Source organism: Diceros bicornis, chromosome 15, assembly GCF_020826845.1.
Source record: "Diceros bicornis minor isolate mBicDic1 chromosome 15, mDicBic1.mat.cur, whole genome shotgun sequence".
NCBI lineage: Eukaryota > Metazoa > Chordata > Mammalia > Perissodactyla > Rhinocerotidae > Diceros > Diceros bicornis.
Window position 1 is genome coordinate 21,420,513 of NC_080754.1, and position 22,640 is coordinate 21,443,152.

Sequence of the window (22,640 nt, forward strand, 5' to 3'; positions counted from 1 at the left end):
TCTATCTGGTTGATAGATCTTTTTATCTTAGGGGGACCATTTATAAAATTTAACCAAGCCTAATATAAAAATGAACTCCAAACACAGGTTAAAATTACATACTGAAAAGGTATCAAAATAATCAAGCACTAGCAAAAAACAGTCCAAAAACAAATTTAAGAAAACAAGTTCCATTTGATACAGCATCAAAAAGAATAAAATACTTCGGAATAAATTTAACAAGAGTGTAAGCTTGTACACTGAAAACTACAAACAAAAGAAATTAAGAAAGATATAAATAAAGAAAAAGACATTCCATAATCATAGATTATAAGAGTTAATGTTAACATGAAAATGTTCCCAAAATTGATCAACAGATTCAATGCAACCCTATCAAATTTCCAGCTGCCTTTTTTTTTTTTTAAAAGATAATGACAAGATGACCCTAAAATTCATATAGAAATGCAAGGGACTCAGAATAGCCAAAATAATCTTGCAAAAGAAGAAAAAAGTTAGAAGACTCACACTTCCAGATTTCATATCTTACCACAAAGCTAATAACCAAGTCAGTGTGGTACTGGCATAAAGATAGACACATGGATGGATGGAATAGAATTTAGAGCCCAGAAGTGCCTACATTTATAGCCTTATAGCCAACAGATTTTTGATAAGGGTGCCAAGACAATTCAATAGGAAAAGAATAATCTTTTTAACAAATGGATGTTGGACAACTGGATATCCACCTACTATAGACTGAATTTGGACCCTATCCATACACCAGACACAGACATTAACTCCAAATGGATCACAGACCTAAATTTAAGAGGTTAAACAATAAAATTCTTAGAAGAAATCATAAGAGTAAACTTTTGTGACGTTGGGTTAGCCAAAGATTCTTAGATAAATAACACCAAGAACACAATCAACAAAAGAAAAAATAAATAAATTGGACTTCATCAAAATAAAAAATATTGTGCTTCAAAGGACACTATGAAGAAAACAGACAATCCACTGACTGGAGAAAACATCTGTAAATCATATGTCTGATAAGGAGATCTGTATCCAGAATAAAGAACTCTATTCAACAATAAAAAGAAATCAATTTAAAAATGAGCAAAGGAAAAACTTTTGGTCTCCAGTCTAGCATGTAAGGAGGCTGGAAGTTGTCCCTCCCATCTTCACAAGAAAAGACCTAAACAAACTGAAAAGCAACAATTCTTCTTTCATCTATCGGAGAATTGAGGTCCCAGGGCAAACCGTTGCTGCCCTAAAAACTGGAGACAAGCGGATACACAGAATCACAGCGTACTGGAACAGACGCCCAGGAGCAGAAATTCCTTGTGAAGCCAGTATTAGTACAGGAAAACCTCAACTGTAATTGACGGAGGTGTGGTGTGAACAAGTCTGACAGTTAAAAACTACAAAGGGGGGCCCACACTTGTCTCAGTTTTACTTCCAGGAGCCATACCAGGTTCTAACAGTGAACATCTAAGAAAAATCTGCTGGAAGCAGGAGGAGGGAAAAAAATAGCCATTTAAAAATAGGTCCAGAGCATTCTGTTCTTCTTAAGACCTGCCCTCAAGGAAAACTATTCCCCCAGAGCTAACTGAATTGGGGGGAAAGGCAATTCCCAACTCTAGCCTTCGTTAGACTTTCAAGGCAGGGGAGGGAAATATCCAATTACAATCTCATCTAGCCTTCCACGTGAAAGAAGAGAAAGATAAAACTCCAGCCCCCTCTAGCCTTCTTGTCTCACCTATTGGGGGGTGGGGGTGCAGGGAGGGGAGGAGAAGAAGAACAAAAAACTGAGAAGCATTTATAAACATCAAGCCCAGAACACAAACTCACTAAGAGACTGAGACCTAATTTTAGGACTACAGAACATTCCCCTCCCTCCACACCTTACCACCATACAAACAGGGCTCCTCGATAATAACACAAAAGTAAAAATACAATGGAAAGGAAAGCATGTCTCAGACTTTATTTAAGAAGTCTCTCAGGAAAACCAAGATAACAGGAGAGACAAAATAAAAGGAAACCAGAGGAAATTTTAGCTTCTGACACTTACAGGTACAGCAAACAATAAATGCAGTCTACTCTTGCCAGATAAACATAAAATCTTACACTAAGGGCCTATCTACCTAAGTAATTTTTACTCAGCATATCATCATTACATCAGCTCATCATACTCAGCATCCAGCTTTCAACAAAAGTTATAAGGAATTCTAAAAGACAAAAATCTGAGCAGGAATACACAGAGCAGGCATCAGAACCACTCAAATATAGCAGAGATGTTGAAATATCAGACTTGGAATTTAAAGCAACTATGATGAATACACTAAGGGCTCTAATGAAAAAAAAAAGGATAACACACAAGAACAGATGGTAATGGAAGCAGAAAGAGATGGAAACTCTAAGAAAAATGCCAAAGGAAATGTTAGAAATCAAAAACATTTATAACAGAAATTAACAACGCCTTTGATGGGCTCATCAATACTGGACATGGCCAACGAAAGAATCAACGAAAGAATCAGTAAGTTTGAAGAAATGTCAAGAGAAACTTCCAAAACTGAAATGCAAAGAGAAAAAAGAATGAAAAAGACAGAATAGAATATCCAAGAACTGGGGGACAATTACAAAAGGTGTAATACATACATAATGGGACTACCACAAGGAGAAGAGAAAAAAGAACAGAAAAAGCACTTGAAGCAATGACTGAGAATTTCCTGACATTAATGTCAGACACCAAACCACAAATGCACAAGTCCAAAAAACATAAAAGAAGGTAAATACCAAAAAATCTGCACCTAAGCATATCACATTCAAAACACAAAAGATCAAAGACAAAGAGGAAATCTTGAAAGAAGCCAGAGGAGGGGGAAAAAAATCTCACCTACAGACAAGCAAAGATAAGAATTACATTAAACTTCTCTTCAAAAGTCACACAAGCAATGGGGCCGGCCTGGTGGCGCAAGCGGTTAAGTGCGCGCGCTCCGCTGCGGCGGCCCGGGGTTCGCTGGTTCGGATCCCGGGCGCGCACCGAAGTACTGCTTGGTAAGCCATGCTGTGGCGGCGTCCCATATAAAGTGGAGGAAGATAGGCACCGATGTTAGCCCAGGGCCATCTTCCTCAGCAAAAAAAGAGGAGGATTGGCGGATGTTAGCTCAGGGCTGATCTCCTCACAAAAAAAAAAAAAAAAAAAAAAGTCACACAAGCAAGAAGAGAGTGAAGTAAAAGATTTAAAATGTTGCAAGAAAAAAAGCCACCAATCTAGAATTCTGTATCCAGGGAAGTTATCCTTCAAGTGTAAAAGAGAAATAAAGACTTTCTCAGAAAAACCATAATTGACAGAATTTGTCAACAGGGGACCTGCCATCCAAGAAATGTTAAAATAAAAAACTCATTAGAAAATGACATAGGTAAGAAACTCAGATCTACATAAAGAAACAAAGAGCATAAAAATAAGAAAAATAAAATATATTTTATTTTTAATCAATTCTTAATTGATCTAACAGATAATACTTTGTTCAAAATAATAATAACTGTATTCAGTGATTATACCTTACGGATTAGCGAAATTAATGACAGCAATATTATATGGAATGGGAAAGAGGAATTGGGAACACTCTGTAATAAGGTACTTGTACTATCCATGAAGTAGTACACTGTTACTTAAAAGTGGACTTCAAAATGTTTTAAATGTATATTGTAGCCTCAAGAACAACCACCAAAAAAGGTTAAAAAAAAAAGTATAATAGATATGATAAGAGATGAGAAAAAACAAAATCATATAAAATGCTCAATTAAAAACAGAGAAGGCAGGGGGCTGGCCGGGTGGCACAGCCGGTAAGTGCACATGCTCTGCTTTGGTGGCCTGGGGTTCGCAGGTTCAGATCCCAGGCGCACACTGATGCACCGCTTGTCAAGCCATGCTGTGGCGGTGTCCCGTATAAAGTAGAAGAAGATGGGCACAGGTGTTAGCCCACTGCCAATCTTCCTCAGCAAAAAAGAGGAGGATTTGCATCGCATGTTAGCTCAGGGCTGATCTTCCTCAAACACACAAAAAAAACAGAGAAGGCAGAAGAATAGAAGACAAAAGAAGAAACAAAGAACAAGGGCAACAAATAGAAACAGAAACAAATACAGTAAAAGCATGATCCAACTATATTAATAATCTCTTTAAATATCAATGGCCTAAATATACCACATGAAAGTCAGAAACAGTCAAGGGGTTAAAAAAAAACCAACAACATTAAATTTACACAATGTTATACTTCAATTATATCTCAATTTAAAGAAATAAAAATAATTTAAAAATAAATTTTAAAAAGACCCCACTATATATAATCTATAAGAAACCCACTTTAATTTCAAAAACACAGATATATTAAAAGCAAAGAGATGGACACAAGAAAAGAAAACTACAGATCAACATCCCTGATGAATATTGATGCAAAACCCATCAACAAAATACTAGCAAATCAAACTCAACAGCACATTGAAAGTATTATACATCATGACCAAGTTTTATACCTGCAATGTAAGGATGGTTCTACAAATGAAAATCAATCAATGTAATATACTACATTAGCAACATGAGGACAAAACCCAAACGATCATCTCAACTGACGCAGAAAAAGCATTTAACAGAATTCAATGCTCTCTAATGATAAGAATGCTGAATAAACTAGGAATAGAAGGAAACTATCTCAACATAATAAAAGTTACATATGAAAAGTCCACAGTCAATAGCATACCCAATGGTGAAAAACTGAAAGCTTTTCCTCTAAAATCAGGAACAGGGCAAGGACGCCTTCTCTTGCCACTGTTACTCAACGTAGTACCTGAAACCCTAGCCAGAGCACTTACACAAGAAAAATACATAATAAAAGGCATCCAAATTGGAAAAGAAGTAGTAGAACTAAGAAACAATTCTAGCAAAGTTTCAGGATACAAAATGAACACTCAAAAATCAGTTGTTTTTCTATACACTAACAATGATCAATCAAAAAGAAAGCAATCTCATTTACTATAGCACCAAAAAAGAAAAAAAAAAAACTTAGGAAAAAACCTAACCAAGGAGGTGAAAGAGCTGTACACTGAAAACTATAAAACAAAAATAGAAATATGGAAAGACGTCCCATGTTTATAGATTGGAAGACTTAATATCATTAAAATGTCCATACTACCCAATGCCATCTACAGATTCAATGCAATCCCTACAAAAATCCATTTTTTGCAGTAACAAAAAAACAAAATACTAAAATTTATAAAGAATCTCAAGGGACCCCAAATAGCCAAAATAATCTTGAAAAAGAAGAATGTAAGTTGCAAGTCTCACACTTCTTGATTTGAAAACAAACTACAAAGCAAGACAGCATGCAATTAGCAGAAAGACAGATATACAGACCACTGAAACAGTACAGAGAAACAAGAAATAAACCCTTATGTATCTGGCCACATGATTTTCAACAAGGGTGCCAAGGCTACACACAATGGAGAAAGGACAGTCTCTTAAGCAAACAGTGCTGGGAAAACGATATCCACAAGCAAAAGAATTAAGACGGACCCTTACCTTACACCACACACAAAAATTAACTCAAAATGCATTAAAGATCTAAATATAAGACCTAAAACTATAAAAATCCTAGAAGAAAACCTAGGGGAAAAGTTTCAGGACACTGGAGTTGGCAATGGTTAACTGTCTTATTTCGCTTAGCACAATGTCCTTGAGGTTCATTCATTTTGTGGCAAGTGACAGGATTTCCTTTTTTTGGTGACACTAAAAAGCACAAGCAACTGAAGCAAAAATAGACAAATGAGACTACATCAAAGTTAAAAACTTCTGAATGTCAAAGGAAACAAAGCATAAGCTCACTTATATGTGGGATCCTTAAAAAAGTCAAATTTATAAAAACAGAGTAAAATCGTGGTTACAAGGGGCTGAGAGAGATGGGGAAATGGAGACATGCTGGTCCAAAGGGTACAAGGCTTCAGTTAAAAGATGCATTTCTGAGGAGCTAATGTACAGCATGGTAACTACAGTTAATAATACTATATTGTATGCTTGAAATTTGCTGAGAGAGTAGATCTCAAGTGTTCTCACCACAAACCCAAAAAAAAGTAACTACGTAATGTCATGGATATGTTAATTAACCTGATCGAAGCAATCATTTCACAGTGCATACATATATCAGACCATCATGTTGTACACTTTAAATATATACGATTTTATTTGTCAGGTATACCTCAATAAAGCTGGAAGCAAAAAGAAATAAAAAAGAGTTCAGAAAAATAAAAAGCAGAAAAAATAGTTAAGATTGTAAATTTAATGTTATATATTTTTCATAAAATAAAAAGAAAAGTAAAGGAACAGAGAACAATATACCATACTAAGATTAATCAGAAGCTGGAGTAGTTGTATTAATTTTAGACAATGGAGACTTCAGACTTTATCAGGGATAAAGAGGGGCATTACAGAATGAAAAAGGGATCAATTCTCCAAGGAGACATAACAATTCTTAATGTGTATGTGCCTAACAACACAGCGTCAAAATAACTGAGGCAAAAATTGATAGAATCACAAGGAGAAATAGACAAATCCACTATTACAGTTAGAGACTTCAACATCCCTTTATCACTTATTGATAGATCCAGCAAGCAGAAAATCAATAAGGACATAGTTGAACTGAATGACACTACTAATCAACTGGATCTAATTAACATTTATAGAAAACTATCCAACAACAGCAGAATACACATTCTTCTCAAGCTCAAATAGAACATTCACCAAGATAGATCTAATTCTGGCCATAAAACATACCTTAGCAAATTTTAAAAACTAAACATTATACAAAGTATGCTCTCACACCACAATGAAATTAATCAACAACAGAAAAGTAACTAGAAAAACCCCAAGATACTTGGAGCTTAAACAACATACTTCTAAATAACACGAGTTAAGTCTCAAGAGAAAACAAAAAATATTTTGAGCTAAATCAAAATTTGTGGGACAGAGTGAAAGCAGTGTTTACAGGGAAATTTATGGCAATGATGGCATACATTAGATAAGAAGAAAATCCAAAATGAATAACCTAAGCTCGCATGTTAGAAAACTAGAAAAAGAACAAACTTAAATCCAAAGTAAGCAGGAGAAAAGAAATAATAAAAACAGAGAAGAAAGTGAAAACAGGAAATCAACAGAGAAAAATCAACAAAAGCTAGTTCTTTGAAAAGATCAATAAAACTGATAAACTTCTAGCCAGGTTAACTAAGAAAAGACGAGAGAAAATATAAATTACTAATATAAAAAATCAAGGAGAGGCCATCACCATAGATCTCATGGACATTAAAATAATAATAAAGGAATACTATGACAAACTCTGTATTCACAAATTTGATAACCTAGATGAAATGGACCAATTCCTTGAAAGACACAATAGACCAAAACACATACAAGGAGAAATAGATAATCTGAATAGGTCTATATTTATTAAACAATTTGAATTAATAATTAATCACCTTCCAAAACAGAAAGCACCACACCTAGATGGGTTCATTGGTAAATTCCATCAAACATTTAAGGAAGAAACTATATCAATTCCTTACAGTCTCTTCTAGGAGATAGAAGCAAAGGGAATATGTCCTAACTCATTCTATGAGGCCAGCATTATCCTAATACGAAAACCAGACAACGACATTACAAGAAAGAAAATCTACAGACCAGTATCTCTCGTGAACAAAGATGCAAAAATCCTCAACAAAATACTAGCAAATTGAATCCAAAAATGTATATCAAGAATTATACACCACGGCCAAATGGGATTTATTCTAGGTATGCAAGGCTGGTTCAACATTCAAAATCAATATAAGCCATCACATCAATTGGCTAAAGAAGAAAAATTACCTGATCATATCTATAGAGGCAGAAAAAGTATTTGACAAAATTCAACATCATTCATGATAAAAACTCTCAGCAAACTAGGAATGGAGGGAAATATTCTCAACTTGATAAAGAACATCTACAAAAAATCTACAGCTAACATTTTACTTAATGGGGAGAAACTAGATGTTTTCCTGCTAAGATCAGGAACAAGGCAAAAAAGACTCTTCTCACCACTCCTATTTAACATTGTATAGGATGCAATAAGACAAAAAACAGAAATAAAAGGTACACAGATTGGGAAAGAAGAAATAAAACTATCTTTGTTCACAGAAGACATGACTGTCTATGTAAAAAATCTCAAGGAATCAACAAAAACATCTTCTGGAACTAATAAGCGATTACAGGAAGGTTGCAGGATACAAGATTAAGGTACAAAAGATAACCGCTTTCTTATACACCAGCAATGAACAATTGGAATTTGAAATTAAAAACACAATACAATTTACATTAGCACTCCAAAAAAATGAAATACTTAGGTATAAATAAAACAAAGTCAGTACAAAATTTACATGAGGAAAACTATAAAACTCTGAGCAAAGAATCAAAGATCTAAATAAACAGAAATATATTTCATGTCATGGATAGGAGGACTCAATACTTTCAAGACGTCAGTTCTTCCTAACATGATCTATAGGTTCGATGCAATCCCAACCAAAATCCCAGCAAGTTATTCTGTGGATATCAAATAGTCAATATAATATAGAAGAACAGTCAAAAGACTGACACTGACTGACTTCAAGACTTACTACAAACTACAGTAAAAAAAGACAATGTGATACTGGAGAAAGAACAAACAGATCACCAGAACAGAACAGAGAGCCCAGAAACAGCGACTAAATATATTCAATCTGACAAAGGAACAAAGGCATTTCAATGGAGAAAGGACGGTCTTTTCAACAAACAGTGCTGGAACAACTGGACAGCCACATGCCAAGAAATAAATCTAGACAGAGATCTTACCCCTTTCACAAAAATTAACTCAAAATGGATCACAGACCTAAATGTAGAAGGCAAAACTATAAAACACCTAGAAGATAACGTAGGAGAAAATCTAGGTGTCCTCGGGTTTGGTAGTGACTTTTCAGATGCAAAACCAAAAGCACAATCCATGAGAGGAAAAATTTATAAATTGAACTTTTCATTAAAATTAAAAACTTCTGCTCTAAGACACTAATGAAAAGACAATTCACAAACCGGGAGAAAACCTCTGTAAAACACATATCTGATAAAGTATTGTCATCCAAAATAAACAAAGAACTCCTAAAACTCAACAGTAAGAAAACAATCATTAAATATGGGCAAAAGACTTGAACAGACACCTCACCAAAGAAGACATACAGATGGCAAATAAGCATATGAAAAGATGCTCCACATCATATATTGTCAGGGAACTGCAAATTAAAACGAGACATTACTACACACCTATTAGAATGACTAAAATCCAAAACACTGACAACACCAAAGGCTGACGAGGATGTGGAGCAACAGGAACTCTCAGTCATTGCTGGTGGAAACACAAAATTATTTCGCACTTTGGAAGATAGTTTGGCAGTTTCTTGCAAAACTAAACATATTCTTACCATACAATCTAGCAATTGTGCTACTTGGTATTACCCAAACGAGTTGAAAATTTATACCCACACAAAAACTTGCACATGAAGGTTTAGAGCAGCTTTATTCATAATGGCCGAAACTTGGAAGGAACCAAGGTGTCCTTCAATAGGTGAATGGGTAAACAAACTGAGGTACATGCATACAATGAAATATTATTCAGTGCCATAAGAAATGAGCTATCATGCCACAAAAAAGTAAGCAGGCACATTAAATGCACATTGCTAAGTGAAAAAAGCCAATCTGAAAAGACTATGTACTGTGTGATTCCAACTATATAACATTCTAGAAGAGGTAAAACTATGGAAACAGTGAAAAAAAAATTTTAAATAAATCAATGGTTGTCAAGGGTTGGTGGGAGGGAGGGATGAATAGGTGGAGCTCAGGGAATTTTTAGGGCAGTGAAACTATTTTGTATGACACTGTAATGATAGATACACGTCATTATACATTTGTCAAAACCCACAGGCTATACAACACAAAGATTGAACCATAACACAAACTACAGACTTTAATTACTAATAATGTATCAATATTGGTTTGATTGTAACAAATCTACATAACGTAAAATGTTAATAATAGGGGAAACTGAGGAGGAGGGAAGTGTATACGGGAAGCCTCTCCTCTCCACTCGTTTTTATGTAAAACTAAAACTGTTCAAAAAATAAAGTCTATTAATTAAAAAAAGAAAATTTGGGGGGCTGGCCCGGTGGTGTAGTGGTTAAGTTCATGTGCTCCACTTCGGCGGACAGGGGTTTGCAGGTTCGGATCCCAGGCGCACGCCTATGCACCACTCATCAAGCCATGCTGTGGCGGCATCCCACATACAAAATAGAGGAAGATGGGCAGAGATGTTAGCTCAGGCCCAATCTTCCTCAGCAAAAAGAGTAAGATTGGCAACAGATGTGAGCTCAGGGCCAATGTTCCTCACCAAAAAAAAAAAAAGAAAAGAAAATTTTTAAATTAAAAAAAAATTTTTAGTAGGCAAAGGAATTCTACAGACATTTCTCCAAAGAACATATACAAATAGCCAATAAACACATGAAAAGATGCTCAACCTCATTAGCCATTAGGAAATGCAAATCAAGACAAGGAGATACCACTTCACTCTAAGATAGGGATAATCAAAAACCAGATAATAATAAGTATTGGTGATGATGTGGAGAAATTGCAGTGCTCATACACATTGCTCGTGGGATTGTAAAACAGTAAGGACGCTTTGAAAAACAAGTTAGCACTTGCTCAAAATGTTAATCACAGAGTCACCATATGATCCACCATACTTCTACGTACAACCAAAGAGAACTGAAAAAAAGTCCCCACAAAAACTTACATGCAAATATTCAGAGCAGCATCATTCATAAAAGCCAAAAGGTAGAAACAACTCAAATGTTCATCAACTGATGAACGAATAAACAAATGTGGCATATCCATACAATGGCATATTATTCATCCATAAAAAGGACTAAGTACGGAGACATGGTATAACACGGATGAACCTTGAAAATATTATTCTAAGTGAAAGAAGTCAGACACAAAAAGATCACATATTATAATTCCATTTATATGAAGTGTCCAGAATGGGCAAATCCATAGAGACAGAAAGCAGATTAGTGGTTGCCAGGGCCTAAGGGAAGGAGAGGATGAGGAGTGACTATTAATAAACATAGTTTCTTTTTGAGGTTATGAAAATATTCTGGAATTAGACAGTAGCGATAGCTGCACAACCCTGGGACTATACTAAAACCAATGAATTGTATACTTTAAAAGGGTAAAATTTATGGTACAGGAATTATATCTCAACAAAGCTCTTATAAAAAAAGATTCAAACAGCCAACCATCCACAAAAATTACAAAGGCTTTCGTGAAACTAGTCAAATGGGCAAATCTAACACCTGATGCTAAACACTTCTTTGTAACTTACCACAGAGAGACAGGAATTTGAAAAGGTATAAACACTGAAGAATAGTCAAGTTAAAAAAAAAGTGAAAACTTAAAAGGCACATTACGCTTTATATTAAGTTTTCTTTCTCTCAAGCCATTCAAGCCACCAAAGGCCAGAAAGAGGACATTCAGAACCACAAATATCATGCCTCTATTTTTTTCTTGAATTTTCTTTATTACCTCTTGAATAATAGAGGTAATAAAACTATATATAATTTTAAGAGCAAAATCAGTACAATCCTTCCACACCAACCTTTGTACAGTCTCCAAAAATTCAATTTAATTTAAAAAAGTATTTTACTAGTTACCCTACCTACATAGGCACTTGGGAAAGTAGCATAAAACAGTCTGTATCCTTAAGAAGCGTAGTATGGCAACTATGAAAATGTACCTCTCAGATCTCCCACTGCAGGGAACATCATTGACCAATGGTCCCAGCACTGAGCTCTCAAAACTCTTCTTTTGTTGGGCCCAAGCCAAGCTTCCCATGGGCTGTTCCCAGCCAATGACTGAGCATGGCAGACATATTTAATGGAGCCCTTTTCCCAGGAGACACTGGACTCCTCTGATGATTCTACCTTGGGTTGAGGATTCCCTGTTGGTTTTGCTATAACTTTCTTAGAGCTGCACTGCAGTGTAAGACTTTTCCTACCCAAACTTCTGCTGTCTTTCCCTCTCTTCTCCACAGAGGTTAAGAGCTGGTTTTTAGTTTCCACTTGATAACTACAAGTTTCCATGACCCAAAGAACATAGCTCCATATGGCATAACTCAACATTACTATTTCTTTCAAGTTGGCTGTCAGTTTTATCAGGAAATAGATTTTCCACAAATGACTTAAAATAGTTATATAAATACAAATAATTAGATGCCTGAAAATAGGATTACCAAATTTAAGAGGAAGTAGAACAAACAGGAAAAATTCCAAAGTGAATAGCAGTTTCTAGTAATTCAGACACCTAAAAATAAAAACAATAGAACTTAGTTATAAGGAGTTTTAAAATTTAGAAAAATGTTCTCCTAATACATTGTTTCATTTGATTCACACAACACTGGAGAAAAAGAATGGAGCACGATAATATTTATTGAGTCCTTTTATGTGCCAACATTAGACTGGCGCATTGCTGTAGTAGTAGCACCCCCATTTTACAGATGATGAAACTGAGGCTTATAAAGTTAATGAATATGCTCAAGCTTACAAAACTATTAATAGTGGACCAAGGTCATCTTTGTTGTATGCTATTTCCAGAATATCATGCAGAGAATAATCATATCCCTAAGGATGGAAACCAGGACATTATCTCTCCTCACTCTCCAAAATAGTATATACCCAAAGTAGGGCTCTATTCCCTCTCCATTCACAAGAGAACAACACAGTGACACTTCACATCTCCACCCCCACATCCCAACCACAGAACAAGTGAAACCAAGCAGGAGACCTGAAACCTATCACTTAGTTCAAAGGAGAACTGAAATCAATAGTTAATGAAGCTGAGATCACGAATTAATTAAAAATGCAACTTACTGATGTTCAAATTGGAAAAGCCAGCCTCAACAACCATCAGTAGCTTTGGGGATTGATTAATCTTCTCCTTGCTCTAATATCAAAGGTCTCCTACATAAGGTACCTAGCTGGAATTTATACCACAGTAGCATCTTCTATCACAAGCGCCTCCAAACCGGCCAAGTGAGGTAGTTTAATTCTAGTTTAAGTAATTTACCACAGTATGATGGGTCACAGAGGAAAAAAGACATTCAAATTGAAGGTCAAACACTGCTGAAATGAAGCTTGTTATACCACAAATTCTTTTAAAAAGCTCACTGTCTTAAATGTAGTTTACGTGACTACTGATGCAAGGATAAATACTCCTGGTTTTCTTTTTATCTCTGACCATTCTCTGTCTTCTAGTTTTTTCACTAAAGCAAATTGCCTCTTACTGACACTAGCAGGCTCAGCTGGTTGGTTTATTTAATTGGGCAAGGAGAAGACCCTATTCCAACCTTTTTCTGGAAACACATAATTATTTAATGCAATCCTAGACAGCAGGTATATAAATCACAGATGTGAAACTACAGAATTTTAAGTGGTCAGAAAATTTTCTACTATTTTATGATAATCAAGAGAAATGAACTGGTCAATATATCAAGTTTTATTTTTTTGGAAACAGTTAACACTTAAGCAAGGAGAACAAAGAACACTTAAGTTCTACAAAGGAAAGGTGATACAGTGGAAAAGAAGTGAGCATGGTGTAAGGCAGACTGCCACTTTTTAGCTTGTAGGAGAAAAAAAGAAAAACAAAAACAAAACTATGAAATAGCAATAAAATACTTAGGAATAAACTTAACAAGAAATGCCAAAAAGCCAGTATAAGTAAAATTCCTGAAAGACAAAAAAGTAAACTTGAACAAATGGAAAGATATCTCTTATTCTGGCATAAGATAATTCAACATCACAAACTGATCTATAAACAGTTCTCCTTAAGTTAATTTATAAAGTTAATGAAATTCCAATTAAAAATATCAACAAGCTTGGGGCCGGCCCGGTGGCGCAAGCGGTTGGGTGCGCGCGCTCCGCTGCGGCGGCCCGGGGTTCGCTGGTTCGGATCCCGGGCGCGCACCGAAGTACTGCTTGGTAAGCCATGCTGTGGCGGCGTCCCATATAAAGTGGAGGAAGATAGGCACCGATGTTAGCCCAGGGCCGTCTTCCTCAGCAAAAAAAGAGGAGGATTGGCGGATGTTAGCTCAGGGCTGATCTCCTCACAAAAAAAAAAAAAAAAAAAAAAAAAAAAAAAAAAAATATCAACAAGCTTTTTTATGGAGTTAATCAAATTGATACCAAAGTTCATATGGAAAAAAAAATCCACAAAAAGCTAGAAAAAAACAAAAAAGAAAAGCTACAAGGGCAGATTAGCCCTACTAGACATTAAAACATACTATAAAGCTCTATAATCAAAACAGTGTGGTATTGACAGGGGAATATGCAAATAATCTATGGGAACAGAATGGAAAGTCCAGAAACAGACCAAGTACATGTGGAAATTCAGCATATAATAACAACAGCATCTCAAATCACTGGAACAAAAATAGACCTTTTAATAAACTGTACTGAGACAAAGGGTTAATGATTAGAAAAGACAGAATTAGATCAATAACTCATATCATATATAGAAATAAACTCCACACAAAGGAATGAACTTCAAATGGATCAGGGATCTAGATGGAAAAACTGTTGAAATCTTACAACTACTAGACTAAAATATGGATAAATTTCTCTTTAACCTGAGGAAAAGGCGTTCTATAAGAAAAGGCTTTATAAGGCAAAGACTTCCTAACTATAACTCAAAATCCAGATATAGTAAAAGAAAAGAACAATAAATCTGACTGCATGTGGGGTGGACTTTTTTGCATGACAAAAAAATAGAATACACGAAGTCTACCATTTCTCACCAGACTGGCAAAAACTGAAAAAGTAAAGCAATGTGTATTGTCAAAGCTGTGGGGAAACAGCCATTCATATATTACTGGAGAGAACGCAAACTGGCACAACTCTTATGGAGGAGAATTCAGCAGTACCAAACAAAACTATATATGTGTTTTTGTTGACTCAGCAGTCCTAGTTCTCTTAATTTACCCTAAAGATACACATCTAAAAAAAAATACATAATAGTACTCTTGGAGATTACAAAATATTAAAATTAAATATCTATACACAGAAAAATGGTTGAATCAACTCTGCAATACTATGTAGCTGTAAGAAGGATGTGAAAAATCTCTGAACTGATATGCAACAACTTCTAGAACCTATAGTTAAGACGAAAAGCGTATCTTTTTCTCTTAAAAAGAATATCTCCAATGTTTTATCTTTAGTGTAAAAAAAAAAAAAAAACCAAGAAAATTACACATAACTGCTCATTTGTGCAAAAGAAACCCAGGAGAAATAAACCAGAACATAATGAGATTGGCTATCTACAGGGAGTGAGTGGAAACAAGACAGAAAGAATAGAAAGAGAATGACACGTGCACACTTCTGACTTTTGGAACTATGTTAGTGTTTTACAGACTGAAAATATAAATAATTTTTTTAAAAGTCAAAAAAAATGGGAATAAAATTCTAAAAAGGGATAGAAACCGATGAACCAAACAACATCTCAAATGAATAACCTTACTATGCTAAAAGGAAAAATTAAAATTAAAAAAAAAGCAAGAAAAACAAGAACTAACCCAAATACCTTCTGAACAGAATATATGGGTTTGATACAATGATAAAATGTAATAAAGCACTCTGGAGTCAGATTGCTTGGATTCAAATACTTGCCCATCTACCCACTTGCTAACTGTGTGACCCCCGACAAGTTAATTTACAATCTCTTTGTGCACAGCTTCCCTTATCTGAATAATAACAGTACCAAATTCACAGTACTAATGGTAAGACTCAAATAAAACTACTCATATAAAAAAAACCTTAGTAGATCACAGAGCATATAATAAGGATTTGATAAGTATTTGCTATCAACAACTAATCCAAAAAAACACTGAATGTGTGGGTATCCAGGAGACAAATATAATAAAAATGGAGTCCCTGTCATGAAAAAAATTGGAATTTCCTAGTTTACAGATAATATGTGTTCAAGGAACTTAGAACAGCAAGATCCATATGGCTGGTGGAATCATCTAAGAAATTTCATAAAGGAAGAATCTGATATGGGTCTTTACATACGCACAGGATTTACAGAGCAAGAGAATGGGAGTGATAGAAGGGAAACTGAATGAAAGCAGAGAGGCTATAAAGATCAAAATATTTCAAGGATAGTGACATAGAAGGTTTGGAAGGCTGAGTATTTGGAGATAAGGCAAGACTATGGAAGCTCCTGAATGCACAACTGAACTGACCAGGCTTTATTTTCTACACTACAAGGAACCATAGAAGATTTGTGTGTAGGAGAAACAACATGACCAAACTGAACTGTGGGATTATTCTAGTGTTGGTATGCAGAAGGGATTGAAAGTGAGAAGATCAGAAGTAGTGTCTTACTAGCAGTTAAGCCAAATAATGACAAGGGCCTGACTAGAATAGCAGTGATGAGAAAAGGAAAGAAGGGATAGATCAACAAGGCAGTGAGGGGGGAAAAAAAAAACCAACCAAGTTTGATAATGACTGGATATGAGGTATGAGAGAATGGAAGAAACTGAATGACAACGTGATTGATAAAACCATTAGAAGGCAAAAGCAAAAAGGAATGGTAACGAATAGAAAGGATGTTCATTGGGTCTTAAAAGTTAAATCAAGGTTAGATAAGAAGCCTTGACAATTTGAGTAACAGTGCAACATTGTGATATCAAGATCCAGTGGGCATTCAGCAATATGGGACTAGTACTTGGGAAAGAGAGTGAGAATCGAAGACAAAAACTTTAGAATTTTTTTTTAAAACGTCTTTAAAATATTCAAAACATTCTAGAGCATACAGACACTAGACTGTGTGCTATTTCAGAAGAGTGATCACCTGTTATTTATTTTTATATCCCTTAATGTTCAGCATAGTTCCTAGCACACGGGAGACCCTCAGTAAATGTTGCAGAGGTGGGAGGAGCAGAGCAGGGAATAGAGCTGCATGACTTGCTTGTTAACAGCAGAGCCTTGATTAGAGCCCAGGTCAGCTGACCCTCCACTATACCATAACATAGAGATGACCTCTGAACATCCATGAGTAGGATTCCCTAAAGAGATGGTGTGAGAAATGAAAATAAAGGGAACTGTGGGGATTGCTGGTTTCTACGGTCAGGCAGAAGAGAGACATAGGAAGATAGCAAAGACAGGTCAGAGTTATGGGGGAAAAATGATAGTGCTGCATCACAGATTCAAAGGAAATTTTTCAAGAATGGAAGCATAGTCAACTATATCAAATAATCATACGCTACCAGCAGTGTTTCTCTGGTCTCCTACACCAATGAGACCCAAAGCAGGGAGAGGTCACTTTTTAAAAGTTTAAATTAAGACATCTTAATCTACTTTTCACAATATTTTAAATACATATATCACTCATAGCAGTGGTTCAAAAATAACATTGCAATCTTCAGTAAATTTTCTCTCTACAAAATACACAACATAAAATAAAATCATTACAGTGGTTGAGCTGAACAAAAATTTTGCACAATAAATGAAATTTGAAGCAAAAAGACTGAAAAAAATAATTATTTACATGTACTGATAGCAACAAAATATACGAAATACCAAAGGTCTTACCTTAAATCTCTTGTCCTGTAATACTTTCTTGATGGCAACCAGTTCTCCTGAATCACAAAGTTTGGCTTGATATACCACACCAAAGGACCCATTTCCAATCACTTTAGTGTCTGTATAACTGACTTCTTGTGGCCTGTCTGGACCCTGCCCAGGAGTTGCCACTACTGTGGTCACCTTGCTGCCATCCTTGTCTCCTAAAGGAAAGAAGGGGTAGAAAAATGAGAACTAAAAGAATTAAGCAGAGAAAATTGCCAAAGTATACAAAGTAAACTATATTCCTTACAACAAACTAGTTTTAGATGCTCATCTTAGTTCATCATACAGAATTACTTCAACTATTTGTTTCAATTAATTTTTTTTTAACCACCATATATCCAGTCATTCTATAGACCAGGCACCACGTTTAGTTTATATATGTGACTTCACTTAATGAAAACAACCACCCCATGAGTAGATAGTACTGTTCCCATATTAAATGTAATGGGAAGAATATTAAATTTGCCCTGGGTCAAAAAAGCAAACGGTGGTCCCATCAGGGTTTGAATCCTTATCTGTCCAACTCTAAAGGCTCTACTTCTTTCCTCAAGGCTTCTTTAGTTTTCTTGAAAATAAAATATGTGCAACTAAAAATGTCTAAACATGCTGACTCTGTTCAGACCACTCTGCCTTTAGAAAGGTAGCGCTTTAAGTTTTCCCTTCTCCGTATTTTATTTCTTTTTAAGAAAACAGTGGGATACCTCTCAGAGAAAGGTCAGATGAGTAATAGGAACAGGGGAAAGAATGTTAATTTGGGGGTAAGAAATGTAAAACTTAAAAGAAAAATCAAACCCATTCTGAACTGAGCCTCATTCATAGGTAGCTAAGTGGCTGTGGGGTCTCTGCCCACTTGTGGCCCTCTTCTTACCTTTTTGCCCTTCCCTCTCCCCTAATAAGAATCCAAAGATTCTCTTCAATTCAAGCTCAAGAGCCAACTCCTACTTGACCAGACATAGTTCACAATCATCTTGTTCTCTGAATTCTTAAACTATTCTAAACTATTCTAGTACTTGATTTTAAAGAGCTTTAAATTGTTCTCAAAGCTTTCAAATAGCCCCTTCACATCTCACTTCCTAGTAAAATAGATCTTAAATATATTTGCTAAGAATTAGTTTAATCTGAGTTCTAAATCATCATGCTCCACTCCCCAAAAATATTCCATATTACTTTCATTTCTGACCATGTTAATCTTAACCACAACTTTTCAGGTTGACTATAAATCTTACTATAAGTTATTTTCTTCCTCATTTGTAAAATAAACCTATCTTTGTTTTGGCACTCCTAAAGACAGGATTACAGTCTTCTGAAGTTAAACTCTAAATGAAGAGATATAGAAAGGTTAGATCCAGAAAGATTAAAATCTAAGGTATTGAATACATTTTCTTATAACCCATTGTCCCAAAGAAAATAAAAAGTAGAAGTGATTTCAAACAGTCTGACTCTTCCCTAGATCATCCAAGTCAAAATCGTATCACCAAAAAGAAAAAAAATTTCAAGAACTATGAGTTAATAATTTCACTGAACAAGTTGCTTGCAAAATCTCAGAGGTCTAATTCACAAAGCAAAGCTTTATTTTTTAATTAAGATAAATTAATAGTTTTTAAGAATGGCTGTTGTACGCTACAATTTTAATTGAAAACAAAAGCCATCTGGAGTATAACCAAAAATGATGCTTTTATACTGTCTAACCATATTTCAATAAAAGAAAAAAAGAACAGGAGCCACAGATCTGCACTTCCTCCTGTAAGAAAACTTAAGCAATATAAGTACATTGTAATGACTTTCCCCACTTGCCTCCTCAGGTTGCATTTCTCAAAAAAAACCTTCACATTTCAGAAAAATGGTTTCAGGGCTACAAGAACCAGCTATGAAAGATATCACAACCCTGGTATTTAGTATCTCTTCAACCTTAACTACTAAGCCTGGGAAGTCTATCCCAGCATTACGATTTGCATGTGAGAAAAGGCACAAATGAGATAATTCTGTAAAAATATTAAAAGCAGAGTAGAAAGATAAACAGATAAGTCCTACAGATGCTGTAACTGAGAGAGACTCTTGAGGCCTCTTAATTTTAAACTGTGATTGGATGTGGACAAGGACCAATCCTTTCACCCTCCTGTACTTCTAGTAAAAAACTACTTACTATCTTAGCAGAAATTAAAAGATTTACTCTATTCTCTCTCAAGCAGTTAGAGAGACTGCTGAGAACTCTCATGGGCTATACTCCCTACTAATGTGAAATCCCTAGGTATACTAGGAACAACGGTTCTCAGGCTTTCTACCTCAAACATCCTGGTATTTTTACTGAGAAATCATCAAGCTCTTCAGACTGCTCCATCAGAGATCTGAAATAGCAGAGCTGTAAAGAATGGCAAGATAACACTGGGGATGACTTGGCATGAGCATTAGTAGTGCATGGGACAGTCAGCAGCTACTGTGCCAAGGAAACGCATGTCATCATTTGGCACTGTAATTTGCCAACTTAGCAATAAAATAACAGCTGTATAAAATTTCACTGTACAAAGAACTTTCCAGTTCATTGTTTCATCTACTCTAACACTTATAATAAATGTAGGGATACACTGTGTTTACTATGCAAATGAAGAAAGTAAGACTAAGAGAAAATAACTTGTCCAATATCACAAAGCTATAAGCAGAACTCTTCACTTGCCTCATGCCGCCTCTGCTACATTTTACAACCTTCCTGCAACAGCTGAAAGACTAACTTCATAGACTATTACCCCCATCAAGGAAGCAGATAATGTTTCTGAAAATATAATGTAAAAAGATCACCTCCAGAGTAATAAGAAGTAAGAGAATAAATGAATAATCTTTGACAGTTTTCAGGCCTCAATTATTCACTTATAAATAGCTAAAGAGCTATTTCCAAAGATACTCTGGCAACATTAGATTTTGAAACTTATTCCAAAGCAAAAGCATATGGAAAACAAAAATGGAAAACAATTGATTCTGTGATGTTCAAACAATTTAACATTTACTACTAGAAACTGGATAATTATGGATCTTAGCAACAGAGCAGCATGTTAAGCACTGCTACCAAAAGACCAAAATCCTCATGAAAAACTAGAAATTGTAACAAATCTGCCAAATCTGCCTCATCAAGAAAAAAAAAAAAAATCACCACTTTGCCCAATACTAAATTTCCCAAAATGCATGGTATCGTGAATCTCACACCAATTGCAATAAAATTGGTCTCAAAAAAATGCCACTGTATATCTCAGGAGCAACAACAGTGGAAACAGCTAGGCTCCAGGTCCCTTCTCTCTGGCCAGAGGACTCCTGGGACCCTCTATTACAGTTAAAATTCACTCAGGTAGTATGAATTTCCTATTATAATTAGAATATAGAAGTAAATTCCCTACTCTCTACCACAATAAAGAAATCCTAAATATATAAGCCACAATAGACTTCTCAGGAGGCAACAGGAAGATGGTATAAACAGAACCACTTCCTATCAAAGGCTGTTAAATATAGAATATAGTTTTTACAAAAGCCTTAGGCATATCCCAAAATGATATGTGTGGCCTAGTTCTCAATCTCCCAAACACAGGGTTGTATCTCTAAGCAACACCTCGTGGTTACATTTTTTAAGTCTTTTGAAGTCACATCTCAGACCAATCCATCCCGGGAATGAACAGCGTAACACAGTCCACATCCAGAGCTGGAGTGAGCATCCGAAAACCAAAAGGCCCCTTCAAGCATGTTTAAATGCTTAGGAGGTATCTGACACTGACATTCTAATTTTATATGAATGATAAATCTCAAGGCTGAACCTACTTTAGCCATTTAATTTCATGTTTCTTAAGATTCAGAGCTGAGAAAAAGCAACAACTGCAACACTTTTTACCTCAGGCGTTTGGAGATGTTAATAAGCCATACTACTGATTCCAACTGAATAAAAGCAGTAATGACTAGCTCTATAAAATCTTCCTTTAGCTCAAGAATAATGTCTCCATGTAGAAATAACAAAGTTAAAAGTCTGTAACAAAAGCCCAGAGAAACCAGCATAAGACCTGTGACTACAAGGAAGATACAAAGTATTTTTATGACTTTTTACCTAATAATAGCATTAGTAGGGAAAACAGCACTGCCTACTGTTTCTCTATCACTAAGAGAAATAACTATTCTTACGGATGTTTACCGCAACATGGCAAACGCTCTATTGAAAAATATTATTATATAAATTACTCAAAAGAACCAAAAAGAACCTCATTTTCAGGCATGATTCAGATTATCGGAGGGTGAAACACTGACCACGTCAAATTTTCAGGTTTTTAAATCAAAGTTCAAATAACTCTTTAACCTAAGTAACTGGCTAAAGAACTTCTATTAAAGCAAGATGTTCTCCCCCAAATAAACAAAACAGCTTAGAAACATGAAAACAACATAAAAATTAATAAGCAAAAGACATAAAAAGGAACTGAGGTCCACAGAATAAGAGTTAGACAAATTCTAAAATAAACATATTCTTGGCATGAAATAGGGGCTCTATTCTGTGACGTGGAAGCTCTGGCCAGAGTGCAAGTGCTTACATACCTTGGAGCAAAACTATGAAGAAAGAGAATGCCAACCCAGCAGCTGAATCAGTCACATCAACTCTAACCATCAACAGCATGATAAAAATTTTAGGGCAAGTTCTATGTATCCGTGACGTGATAAAAATCTTTGCAGCAGGGCCTTTTTCCCTTAGCTGCCATTCATCTCCCCATGATTCTATCTAAAGGATTGGGAAAAACAAAACAAAGAATTACTAAACTTCCTTTGGGGACAGGAAGAGTAAACAAAAGGAGAGGCAAGGGAAACAAAATGGACAGACGTCACACATGGGCTGGCTTTTGGAGATATCACCCTGTATATCACTTTTG

At 35.4% G+C, this 22,640-nt stretch overlaps 1 protein-coding gene across 2 annotated transcripts in view; it reads right to left on the bottom strand.

Moving 5' to 3' along the window:
- GSK3B (glycogen synthase kinase 3 beta) overlaps positions 1-22,640 on the bottom strand; it is a 202,135-nt gene that overhangs the window by 119,823 nt on the left and 59,672 nt on the right. For both annotated transcript variants that reach the window (XM_058555863.1, XM_058555862.1), the window contains exon 2: positions 17,719-17,912. In XM_058555863.1, the coding sequence (XP_058411846.1) occupies positions 17,719-17,912 (194 nt within the window). The remainder of the gene's footprint in view (positions 1-17,718; positions 17,913-22,640) is intronic.